Here is a 12,959-nt window from a genome sequence, read left to right on the forward strand (position 1 = left end):
ACCCCATTCCTAAAGTATGAAACGAAGAAGAATTGAAAAAAGAGAGAGGCAGAGAAAACTTACTTTGGGCTCTAGGGAGTGAGCAGCTGGAGGAGTGTTTATGCGCAGAGGAGGGATGCTTGGCAGAGAAGAAATTGAAAGTGAAAAAGACGCAGAAAGTAAAATGAGGACCCAACAGGAGCTATATATAGGAATCAAAGCATTTAATGAGGCGAGGGGTGGGAAAAAACCCTCTTAACCCCTTTTTGGGTGAAATCCCTACATGCGTGGGTGCAGTTTAGGAACCGTCAGACGTTTCGCCAACCAACAAGCCTTAATTGCAGACGTGACAACCTGACACGGCACTGCACTTAAAGAAAACCTCGATAATTACGCCGATCACACGTGAAGGGCGCTCGATATCTTCAGGAAATCATCATGAGCTTGTCAGGATCCTCGATTCATTACCAAGAGCTGAACATGAATTAGAGGGGGGGGGGGCTATTGTACGGGCGTTACCCTCCGTTGAAACCATTCGTCCATAAAAGCCCATTGCTTCGACGCCACGTGTGAAACCTTTCACTGGTCGGACGCGTGGGCTCATTCAATGCAAGCTTTGGTGCTCTTGTGAAGCTCGGAGCCTGGAGATGGAATCGTTCATGACTTCACCCTTTCCAAATGAATATGTTCCCCGGGCAGCCAGAACTCGGAATGCCCAGCATCATTTAAGGGAACACCTTTGCCGATCAACAGACCTAATAGTGGAGCTGGTTCCAATGCCACAATTACCTTCTACCCACCACTAAACACCCACTCAGAAGTAACGGTATTGGGCCTCCTTTCCATTACCTAGGGAACACCTCTGCCGAGCAACAAACCTAACGGTGGAGCTAGTTCCAATGCCACTATTACCTTCTACCCACCACCAAACACCCACTCAGGAGTAATGGTATTGGACCTCACTTCCATTACCTAGGGAACACCACTGCCGGGCAACAAACCTAACGGTGGAGCTAGTTCCAATGCCATTGTAATTTTCTCTCACTCGCATTTAAAGCACCTACTTAGAAGAGACAACATTGGACCTCTCCTTCCACTAACCAGGAAAATGATCATGGTAGACCCTCTAACTTGGTCTATAAATAGGCAAGGGAAATTCAGGTAAGGGGGTTGGCAATTCCGGAGAGAAGAGACTAGAGAGAAAAAGTGACCACCCTGGAAAAAGAAGGAAAGTGCTAGAAAGAATAGGGGAAACTTGTGAACTGGGATTGCCGAACATAGTATTATCCATTGTAGGAAATTCGAAAGCCCAACGTACAAATAGATTGTGAGCCCAAATACCTCTTAGGCCCAATAGTCGTATTTGGGTGCGTACAGTATCTTGGCCACGTGCAGATTTCATAGTTGAAATTTTATAAACTAATTCTAGGAAAAAGAAAAAAGGGTAGAAAAAAAAAAAAAAAATTCCGGGCGAATTACAACCCTAACCCGTTCATTTCATGCGGGCTAACGGGTAATAACTATAAACCCTATCGGCCTTTAACCTCAAACTCTAAACCCTCAACCTCATCAATCAAAAGAACGTCGTTGCCTCGTTTCTGCACTCTCCAGCCATCTCCCATGGCTCCAGCTTTCGTTTTCGAAACCTCTAGCGACGAAGAACACGATGATTTTGAACCCGAAAACGAAGAACAAGAAGAGCAAGAAGAAGAAGAAGAAGAAGAAGCAGAAGACGAAGATGAAGACGAAGACGATGACGAACTGCCCTTGAATAAGAAAACAGAATCTCCATGGGACTTTGCTCCCTACTACGAATCAGTAGCTGAAGAACACGCCCGTAAAAGCACAACCTCCATCGATTTCAAAATCACCAAAGCACTCCAAAATCGCACCGTTCCTATCATCCCCAACTCCGCCAACGACGATGACTCTGAATCCGATTCCGATAAACAAGAAGTTAGTACCAATCTTCTCTCTCTTCTAATCCCTAAATTCGATAAATCTGTTATATCAACTTGACTCTCTCTCTCTCTCTCTCTCTCTCTCTCTCTCTCTCTCTCTGTGTTTGTGCATTTAGGAAGAGGATAGGATTGAAGATGAAGATGAAGAGACCGGCGATGCTGTCGACGTTAAATCGTTCTATGTGCCTTCTGATGGAGCTTCATTCAGTGCCAATTCATTCATTGAGCTGAATTTATCTCGGCCTTTGCTTCGTGCTTGCGAGGCTTTGGGGTACAGTAAGCCCACACCAATTCAGGTTTCTCTTTAATCAGCTATTCCATTTCTTATTTATTCATATGCGCTTGTATATATGCCATTTAGGTTTGCTGAATTTTATTGTTTTGATGATTGTAGTCGGCGGTTATACCACTAGCAATGAATGGGAGTGATATATGCGGGAGTGCAGTTACTGGTTCCGGGAAGGTAAATTGTTTTTTCAATGCCATGATTTGCATAGGATGGAATTTCAATACAAATACAAACTCTTCGAGTGAAATTTGATGTTAGTATATAGTTCAATTGAAGTTATGGTTTTGCAATTGTTCCATTATGCAGACGGCTGCCTTTGCGCTGCCTACTTTGGAGAGATTACTGTTCCGTCCAAAACGTGTGCCAGCGATAAGGGTTCTTATTCTTACCCCAACCAGAGAGTTGGCAGTTCAGTAAGTGTTATTTTGTCCTACTTATTATTCGATTTTCATATAGCAAGCTATTTTACAAGAGAAATTGTAGTCATGTTGCTTCCATTTTGGTCATGCTTTTAAGTATGAATAATCCGTTACACAGATGTTCCAGTTTTCTGCTTTTTTTTAAGCATATGGTTTTGAAAGTAAAGTTTGCCGAGTACGGTGTGTCATGCTAGGAAATCTTGGTATAATTTTATTTCATTATATATATTTTTTCCTCGTTCCTGGTGTATGAAGTTCAGTTTGGCTGTGGCAGCTTCAGATTGTGTCTCCAAATCATCCTTTTGGTTACTCTATGTTTTACCATTGGGACCAAAAATTTACTTTTTCTAAAGTGAGAAGCAATTTTTAATCTTAAATTCTTGTATGCTAATGATGCAATTTTAATTAATAAACCTGAAACTGTGGTTTACATTAGACTGTGAACTGGTGCTTTGGAAGCTAAAGGGTTAGTGGGCTTAGAATTGGGATGGATTATGTTATGTCAAGTTCAATTTTAATAATTGTAATAGTAGACGCCAGCAAGCTCTAGTTCAAATGGTCCTTTCTTCCCTTGTAAGAGTAAGGCGGATGATGAGGTTCTGAGTTCAAGACCTAGCAAATGTTTGTGCAACTTAAAAAAAAAAAATTGTAATAGTAGGCATGAGGAGTAACAGAAATGGACTTTTAGAGATACCCAATGGTAGCATTTTTTTATGTTTTTGTATGCATGTTCTTGTTGTATTTTTTACCTTTGAAGCAAACATGCCAGCAGTATGCATGTCATACAAATTTTTTTTTTTTTTAAAGTTTTGGATGCACTAAATCCTTGCTTAAAATCAACTTGTACTCGCATTTTTGTGAAGAGATATATCTACATATGCAGTGCATTAAATTATTCCGGGTCATTTCTTTTGTTTGAAAAGTAATGGTCAATGTTTGTGGTTCATCTTTTTTTGCCTCAAATTGTTTGTATGATTATGAAACAACATTTGAGTTATGAATTCTCAGTCACCACTTTATATCTCAAGTCCAAGTTAGATAACATTTTCCATTGCAAGGCCCATGGGTCTGTCTCATACAAGCCTAAGGGAACATTTTCTCTGGAAAATATGATCTTACCTGGTTTGTCAAAGAGAGTAAAAAAAAGGAGAAGAAAATTGACCTTTTTGCTTACCTGGTTTGATTCTGATCTTTAATTAATAATGAATCAAATTTTGATGTCATTGTGCAGGGTTCACAGTATGATAGAGAAACTTGCTCAATTTACTGACATCAGATGTTGCCTGGTTGTTGGTGGGCTTTCAACAAAGGTTTGATCATGAATCTCATTAATGGTTTGATTTATGAACACCTGGTATGAGGTGTCTCTGCACCCACAGTGCTTCAGTAAATCCCTTTTATCTTTTTGTCTTTTGTTATTTTGTTTAACTCATTGGAAATTTAATCTTTTCAACAAATGACAAATTATTCTAAGTTTATTTATATCTATTCAGGCCTTTTTGAAATTAATAAAGAAAAAGGAATGTGGGTTTTTATTTTATTTTATTTTTTTTATAACTTCATGATATAGTGTTATGCTACAAATAACTTCAAGGGCTAAAAAGACTATCTCTGTTTACTGTTCCAGTTATACATAAAAAGTTTAAATTAGTCAACTTAGCTAGTTTGCATCTTTACCTAAAAGGCAAGTCTCAATCTTAAACATAAATACAAGGATGTGGTTAAAATCCCAATGTGTGCTACCATTTAGAACAATTTATTAATTGATAATAAAATGGGGGGATATATTTTACTTTATAGCCTATCTTTTTCCACCAGGAATATTGAAGTGATTTCTTTCTGCATTAGGTGCCTTTATAGCTTATCTGTTTCCACTAGGAATATTGAAGTGATGCCTTTCTATATTAGGTGCAAGAGGCAGCCTTGAGATCAATGCCTGATATTGTTGTGGCCACTCCAGGACGCATGATAGATCATTTACGCAATTCTATGTCTGTGGATTTGGAAGATCTTGCAGTACTAATCCTTGATGAGGCTGATCGCCTTCTGGAGCTTGGATTTAGTGCTGAAATTCGTGAGCTGGTATCTTTTTATCCTTTTTAATGCAAGAGGTTCAAATATAGAATAAGCTGACTTATTTTTTTGTATGTTCTGATTTGTTTAACATAAGTTCTCATTTATAATTCATTAACAGGTCCGTCTATGTCCGAAAAGAAGGCAGACCATGCTTTTTTCAGCTACAATGACTGAGGAAGTTGATGAGCTTATCAAGCTTTCTCTGACCAAACCCTCTCGCCTCTCAGCGGACCCATCCAAAACACTACCACGAAGTTTGACTCAGGAGTAATTCTTTAATAAATTCTCCACTTAAGATGAATCTAATTATATGTTTCTTTATGCCTATATACTTTTTTAGTTAAGATGAATCTCAAGCAGAGGCCTATGTTGAACAGAAGATATTGTATTAATCATCATCTATAGTTTTTATGGAAGCCTTATACTACATTTCCTTCTAACTCATCAAGGACTATGACTTTGTCATGTAGGGTGGTTAGGATACGCCGGATGCGTGAAGTAAATCAGGAAGCAGTTCTTCTTGCATTGTGCTCAAAGACTTTTACCTCCAAAGTTATCATCTTCAGGTTCTTACTACTGCTATGTGCAGTTGACAGTCATTATCTTGTATGAATGGTGACTTTGGTTGTTGTTTATAATATATCTTTGTAGGCAATCTTGATGCTGGCATAAATGCATATAAAGCAGCATCCTAATATTTACTAAAATATTGCTGTGAATTGTGGGGGAGATGTTGATATTATGCAGCAATGTAACCCTGTTTTAAAATATAGGAGGGTGAAAAATAGAAAAAGAAAAATAAGAATCCTGTTTTAAATTTGTGGTCTACAAAAATATTTATTGTGGGGGAGATGTTGATATTATTGAGCAATGTGACCCTTTTTAAAATATAGGAGGGTGAAAAATAGAAAAAGAAAAAGAAGAATCCTGTTTTAAATTTGTGGCCTACCAAAACTTAACGTTATTTGGATATTCTAGGGATTTCACATTTCTAGTAAAACCTTTTTCCATGTGACAGTCTAGTGGGTGGGATGTCATGAATCCTGTTTCCTAATTAAAGTCAATTGAAAGTCTTGTCTTGAGTACTTACAATCTATCATACCTGTGCTCCTAAGCTTCAAAAAAAGAAAGAAAAAAGTACCAGAGGCTTATCAATTACGTCAACGTGAGTTAGGTGTTTTGGATCACTAGATTTTTCTTGAGTTGTTAATGATTTTCTACTGGTATTTGCAGCGGAACAAAACAGGCTGCACATAGGTTGAAGATTCTATTTGGATTAGCTGGCCTTAAAGCTGCTGAGCTTCATGGAAATCTTACTCAAGTCCAGCGCCTTGATGTGGGTAGCTTCTATAAATTGCCATTTTGTTTTATCTAAATTAATTAGATTACTCTTCAGTGAATATAACCAACCTATTTTCTTTTGGTACTAAAATATTGAAGTCCGTTGGAGAATGCTTTTCCTTGCTTGCTTTTATGAGCTTATGATCTTTTCAGTTTTGTGAATTTTACTTATTGTTGTTTATGTAGGCTTTGGAACTTTTCAGAAAGCAGCAAGTCGACTTTTTGATTGCAACTGATGTAGCTGCTCGAGTGAGAACAAATTCTCAAACTTTTTTATCTTCTTCTCTCTAAGCGCTCTCAAGCTTCCATGATTTTTTTTACTTAAACCATGCCTCTATATTCTATTGCTGTAACCTATCTCCCCTCCCTCACTCATCTGCTCAGCCTTTTTTTGGGGGTTTTTTTTATTTTTTTTGGGGGGGGGGGGTTGAGTTAAGGGAAAAGTTGAGCTACAACTCGGTTGGTGGGGAGATTTCACCAACCGCTAAGTGGCAGCATTATAAAGTGAAACATGTCCTCGTCATGTGAGATGCATATGACTAGTTTAACAGTCAAATTTAACATTAAAAGTTCCCACCCATTAACTCAAATCTCTCTCTCTCTCTCTCTCCTCCATAACCTCCACCTTATGCTCTCTTTGCCGGTCATCCAATCTCCCCTTTCTCAGCCAGTCTCACCCCTGCTTGGAATGTTGAATAGAAGGGATGAGTACTGGGGGCCTGGGGCTATCCATGGATAGTGATGAAAATGATGAAGCTGAGTTTTGATCTGGTGGCGTAAGTGGGGATAATTTTCTAGAGAAAATGAGAAATCTTCAGGAAACCAGCTTCTCAATTCCTGTTCAATTTTAATCTACAAAATATGATAAACTTATGTGAAGAAAAGAAGTGCCCCTTTAATTCAAGAAAAGAACGTTATGGAAAATGTGATAAAAATGGGGTTTCTTACCTCAGCAGGTGCATTGACAAGCCCATCTCAACCTCTACACTCTTGCATCCCCTTAAAATTGCAGTGGGAAAGCAATGATCTCAATGCCATTGAAAGCTTTCATTGAGTTTCTCATGCCTTACTCTCTGAGATCATACGGGTAACAACTAGTGCTTGTGGGGCGACTTGATTGGATACGTGTGCTAACTATCAAATAATTTAAGCTTGTAAAGAATGCAATTGATCTCTTCAACATGCCTTGCCAACCTAAATTGGCTCTCACCAGGTATAAACTACCCGGTGACTAAGGTAAAAATTGATGTGTTTGATGTGACAATGACAGGTTTTGGGGGAGGAACTGACATAGAGAGAAATTTGAGTTAACAGATGGGGACCTTTAACATTAACCATGTGTTTGTCAATTTGACTGTTAAACTGGTGCCACTTTATAATGCTGCCACCTTTACTTTAAACTGGGTTATAGCCAAACTTTGTTCTTAAGTTAATGGATGAATTTCTAAGTCCTTTGCATTTCTTCTTTTCTTTTTCTTTTCTCATGCTTTTTTTAGGCATAAATAGAAGATTCCAGTGGTACAAAAAATCTGGATAATATTAAACTGTTTTGTTAGTTGACTATATGTTCTGATCGTCTTTTGTAGGGACTTGATATCATAGGTGTTCAAACAGTTATTAATTATGAATGTCCTCGGGAATATAAAAGGTAGATTAAACTTTCTCGATGTTGCCATATGGTGATATGCATATGATGGCATGAGGCTCACTTTTTGCATCCTGATGAAATCTTTTTTTTTTTTTTTTGGGGTCCTTTGTGCAGCTATATTCATCGTGTTGGTCGTACAGCAAGAGCTGGTAGGGAAGGATATGCTGTTACATTTGTTACAGATAATGACCGATCTCTTTTGAAAGACATTGTGAGCATCATTTTCTTTTTCATATGAATCGGGGTTCTTATGATCTTTTGAAATTTGTTTCATTTGTTCTTTAGATTTAAGTTGGACAATAATTTAGTATTTACAATACTAATAAGGAGGTGGACTCCTTATTAGCACCCAGTAAATTTATTAGAAAACTCTCTTTTCACTTTTTATTATTCTTTTTCTCTTCATCATTATTTTGATATTATCTTCAATTCATATTAATCTCTATTTCTACTTCATATGAAATTTTACCACAAACTTTGCCCTTTTTTTTTTTTTGTTTTGTTTTTATAAATAATTTTCTTTATGATAAATCTTGCTCCTTGATAATACTCCAGCTTCAAATTTCTTAATTTTATAAATGGACCTCACTTTTAACCTTATTTTGGCTCAACTATTTGATAATCTACAAACTTTGTATATAAAACTTCATCCAATCTGAAAATCCACATTAGAAGTTTTGCGCTTTATAGTTTCTTTTATATCAATTACATAATAATTTTATAACAGATGTCCCTTTTTGAGAATTACATTGATGCTTCTCCCATACAACAACAATTGAGGAAAAAAGAAGGCAACAAGAAATTGATGCTTCTGTCAAATCCTCAATAAGATTTACCTCAGTGATGATTTCAATTTGATAGGCTAAGAAAGCTGGTTCCAAGCTGAGAAGTCGAACTGTTGCAGAGCAATCAATAACCAAGTGGTCTGAGATAATTGAGCAAATGGAAGATCAAGTGGCTGAGATTTTTGAAGAAGAGAGGTTTTAGTATTTTCATTATGAAAATTTTCATCTTATTGTTCATTGCATTGCAATAATTGACTTCAATTACGCTACAGGGAAGAGAGAACCCTAAGAAAAGCTGAAATGGAAGTATCAAGGGTATGTGATTTTACATATGTGAGGCTTTTGTTTGATATCATGAGTATACAGTTTAGTTTTACTACTTCTAATGACATTTTCTATTATTTTGATGAAGTCATTGTTTGGAAAGTCTGTTTGGTCATTTCCAAAGCAGCCATCATATATATTTTATGAGCTTGACTAATCAATAATTATTCTTAAGATGATTTCTGTTCAAGCTTTTAATTAATTGGTGCACTTCTATGGTGCATGCAGGCAGAAAATTTGATTGCACATAGGGAGGAAATATATTCACGGCCCAAGAAAACCTGGTTTGTTACCGAAAAGGAGAAAAGGCTTGTTGCGAAGGCATCGAAGGTTATACCAAATTTGCATACATACATACATACATATATATTTTCTATTATTCTTAGCTTCTCAATTTTCCCCATAAGGAAATTGTTTATCTATACTTATACATAAGTTGGTGCATAAATGGGTGGACATCTTTTTGGATTATTGACAATGGCCTTCACATTGCCAATTTGGAGCCATCTAGGTCTTTCTCAATTGCACACCTGATTTCTAGTGCATGGGATTTTACGCATATTAATTCCATTGTTTCATTCATAGTCTCTTCCTTTTTATTGTAATTCTTTAGGCTTCTTTGTGTCCTTTGACATGATGTAGTCTTTTTTTTTTTTTAATAAAATTTTTCTTCTAAAAAAAACTTGATTATTGCTATTTGATTAAAAAAAATTTGGGACCCCAGAAAAGCTTCTCGCAAATACAAATGATGAAGTTATTTTTCCAACCTGCTTATACAAAGAGCATTTTGTTGTTTTACCCACTGGATATTCATAGTGCCATTCAGTCTTTGCTTGTTAGACAGAGTATTAACTCTTTTCTTTATCTTTTGCAGAGCACTAGCCTGCTAGGACTATGCCCTTGTATTTCTTTCATGAATTTATATTACTTAATTTTAAATATAATCCTTAATTTTAAAGGACCTTCTCCAATGTGAGAGAACTTTTCCTTCTTTCCATGTCAAAGAGTAAGCAAAAGCTGAGCTAGTTTCTTTATCTCTAAGTATCCATTTTTTCTAGTCTCTCTCAAATACCTGCCCCCCTCCTCCCCTCTCTATTTATCTTTTCCTTATCCATTGTACCTCTGATCTCCAGTGGAATCCTCTCTTCTAAATGACTTTGTTCTTTTCTTAATCTGAACACTTTATCTTGGATTGGAGTTTTAACTGATCAAAACATGACACTGCAATCTTATTGACAGGCATCTGTGGAAAAAGAAACGAATTCTGGAAAAGCGGTAATCAGTGCCCAAGAAGCTGAAGACCTCAAAATGAAAGAAAAAAGGAAGCGAGAGCATGAGGTACTGATTATCTTGAATTTGAGATTATTTGTTAATTTAATAATTTTAGATGAAAATTTTTACTTGATGTACAATATGACTAATGTTCTTAACTGGTATATGTTGAGTAGAAAAATTTGCCACGGAAGAAGCGTCGAAAATTGGAAGCAGCTAGAGAAATGTTGGAGGATGAAAATCAAATGAAAAAATTAGAAGTATGTTCTCTTCTACTTTTTGTGTTAATTTTTTTCCATCTATATTGAACTGTTCTCATAATCTTATTAGCTTATAGCAGCTTTTAGTGACATGGTGTATCTGTATTAACTAATCAGAATCTGAAGCTTTCTGGGACAATTGGATGGCTCAATCTATTTGTAATCTTAATAATCTAAGAATGTTTTGTCAAGGCAATTGGTTATAGTAACCTGAACAACAAAGAAGATTGTGCTAGATTGATTTTGATTGCTATTGTTGTTCAAATTTTGGTTTCATCCTTGCTACCTGTAGAGTTTATTAGGCATGACATTAAATTGAAGATATGATTGTATGATTCTTAAATGTCATATATGAATATCATCAATATGCTACTTTGGCAGACTTTGCTGTCTTTGTTCTTCCACATATCTTCTGCTTGTTGATCTTTATGAAGTCAACATCTGAGCTTAGGATGGTCTAAGGAAATTCCCATCTCTGTGTGCACACTATTGCCTTCATTGCTCTTTCAATTGATGGAATTGTATCCTGCAACTTTTTTCCTTTTTTTTTAATTATTTATTTTAAATTTTTAAATTTTTTTAAGTTGAGTTTTTTGTCAAGTTTGTTATAAGGTGGCACACACTGTTTAATAAGTAAGAACTGCAGGGTAATGATAAAAACAAGAATGAAAAGACTGGATTGTCACTTGTTGAACTGGGTTACCGACGGGCAAAAGCGGTGAAGGCTGTGAAGAAGGCACTAGATACTGGCAAGATTGTGAAGAAGAAAACCAAGAAATCTGAACATCCTAACCAAAGACAACAATCAAGGACAAGAGAGATGCAGGAGCTATTTCAAAGTGACATGAGTGAGAAAAAGCAGAAAAGAAATTCTGTTCCAGGCAAGAAAAAGTCCAAACATTCATTCAAGAGCAAGTCAAGGTATGAGTTAGATTACAATCCTGTTGCCCAGTACTTCCACGGTTAAATTTTGATCTTATGTATGTATGCATATGTGTGTGTTTGTGGCCTATGTATTTCATGTATGTATGTATGATTTGCAAGTATTTTATGCTAAGAACAATGATATGGGAGGCTCAAAGAGAAAATTATTTTAATTTAGTTTTATTTTATTTTTCAAGTCAATTTGTACTTTTATTGGTTAGTTATATTTTTATTTTAGGTCCAGTAGTTTATTACGTTATTACTTATTAGTATTTGATTTCTAGAGCAAGGTTATTTTTGTACAAGGTAATTAGGGTTTTCTACAGCAGTTAGAATTATGGTTTAGTACTCTTATATAAGAAGAGTATTGTGCACCTATCAAAGATTATTATGATGAATGAATTTTCTATTGAAATTATCTGTGGTCTGGTGTTGGCTCCAGTCAACCCTAGGTGCTGATTCCTAGTGATTTTATTATGCTTGATGCTAACCCCAAGCAGGCCTAAGTGTTGACATCTAGATTCTCTATATTTTATTTTTCTGTTAATTTAATTTTCCTGTTGTATTGTTTTGTCCTGTATCAAATCTGGTATCAAAGCATGATAAACGGTTGCAAGTTTTCTCTCATTTTGACTTTGCACTGCAAATACTCAATGTGCGATCATTCTTGGAAGAAAATACCTACTTTTGTTCCAACTGTTTTTTTTCCAGGTATAAGCGCAAGTAAAACGATGAATTGAAGCTGGCAGCTAAGTTTTCCTTCGACATCTAACTTTATGTGAGAGAACGAGCTGTCAACGGGAATTGTGCATTTGGTGGACAGTGATATATTCGTCTTTGTAATGCATTTTATAGAAGAGGTAGCAGATTCAGAAGTAGCTTGTGTCAAATATCATTTGCATTTTTTGGGTTGAGGATAGGAAAGGGGTCCTGCTGCTTTAGGAAGATATTGTTACTGTAGCAACTAGCTGATCCAGTTGGCTCCCCTTCATTTTTGTGATAAATTATTTCGATGTAGCGTTGTTGTTCCATTAGTTAAGCATTAAAGAAAGAAGGCTGGTTTCCAAACTTCCAAGAGTCTATTAATTTCAGTCATATAAGAAACTTGTGTTTTATTTTCGATCTTCGAGTTTGATCTGCACGAGCGTTAATTACCGTTTATACTTGTCCAGTTATAGAACTAATTGGGCATCTCTGCTCACGCTAAAATGAAAAAAATAAGAAGAAAAAGGGCTCTGTTTATACTTGCCCAGTTAAAAATCTGGTTGGGCATCTCTGTTCATGCTAAAATGAAAAAAAGAAAAGAAAAAAGGGCTTTGTTTTAATCTTATCGTCCACATGTTGGGTTTTAAATGAATTGAGTTGTTCACAGCAGCGTGAGTTTGGTTTGTATTTGGTTTATTTAACAAATAAGTTAAAGCTAAAGTTTCCCAAGAGCTTTATTACTCAAATTCGTTTCCAACAGAGACAATCTAGGGTTCTAATTCCCACAATCCTAGCTATTGATATATCTAAAAAAAAAGGCTCAATGTTAAGTTTAGGATGACTATTAAAAAGTCAATTAAGATCAAACATAATAATGTATCTATGAGAAGCTCATAATTCATGAGTATGAGACCTAATTAATTAATTTATAATATTACATATTTATATGTATAAATGTTTATATATATATATATAC

The 12,959-nt window shown here is 35.9% G+C and overlaps 1 protein-coding gene across 1 annotated transcript; it reads left to right on the forward strand.

The window, feature by feature from the left end:
- The first annotated feature begins 1,526 nt into the window (after positions 1-1,526).
- LOC142616521 (DEAD-box ATP-dependent RNA helicase 28) lies at positions 1,527-12,398 on the forward strand. Its single transcript, XM_075789359.1, has 19 exons — positions 1,527-1,935; positions 2,057-2,236; positions 2,335-2,403; positions 2,536-2,642; positions 3,880-3,958; positions 4,557-4,730; positions 4,843-4,991; positions 5,195-5,290; positions 5,958-6,060; positions 6,252-6,314; positions 7,652-7,713; positions 7,828-7,924; positions 8,575-8,693; positions 8,771-8,813; positions 9,051-9,152; positions 10,062-10,160; positions 10,271-10,354; positions 11,001-11,275; positions 11,990-12,398. The coding sequence occupies exons 1-19, from the start codon at positions 1,600-1,602 to the stop codon at positions 12,003-12,005; spliced, it is 2,253 nt and encodes a 750-aa protein (XP_075645474.1). The 5' UTR covers positions 1,527-1,599; the 3' UTR covers positions 12,006-12,398.
- Positions 12,399-12,959: the final 561 nt, after the last annotated feature.

Source organism: Castanea sativa, chromosome 1, assembly GCF_040712315.1.
Source record: "Castanea sativa cultivar Marrone di Chiusa Pesio chromosome 1, ASM4071231v1".
NCBI lineage: Eukaryota > Viridiplantae > Streptophyta > Magnoliopsida > Fagales > Fagaceae > Castanea > Castanea sativa.

Excerpts from the sequence above, each read along its gene's own strand:
- LOC142616521 (XM_075789359.1), top strand. The coding sequence starts at position 1,600 with ATGGCTCCAGCTTTCGTTTTCGAAACCTCTAGCGACGAAGAACACGAT. Across the intron at positions 4,992-5,194 it reads CCACGAAGTTTGACTCAGGA|GGTGGTTAGGATACGCCGGA; the intron begins GTAATTCTTTAA and ends TTTGTCATGTAG. Across the intron at positions 7,714-7,827 it reads TGTCCTCGGGAATATAAAAG|CTATATTCATCGTGTTGGTC; the intron begins GTAGATTAAACT and ends TCCTTTGTGCAG.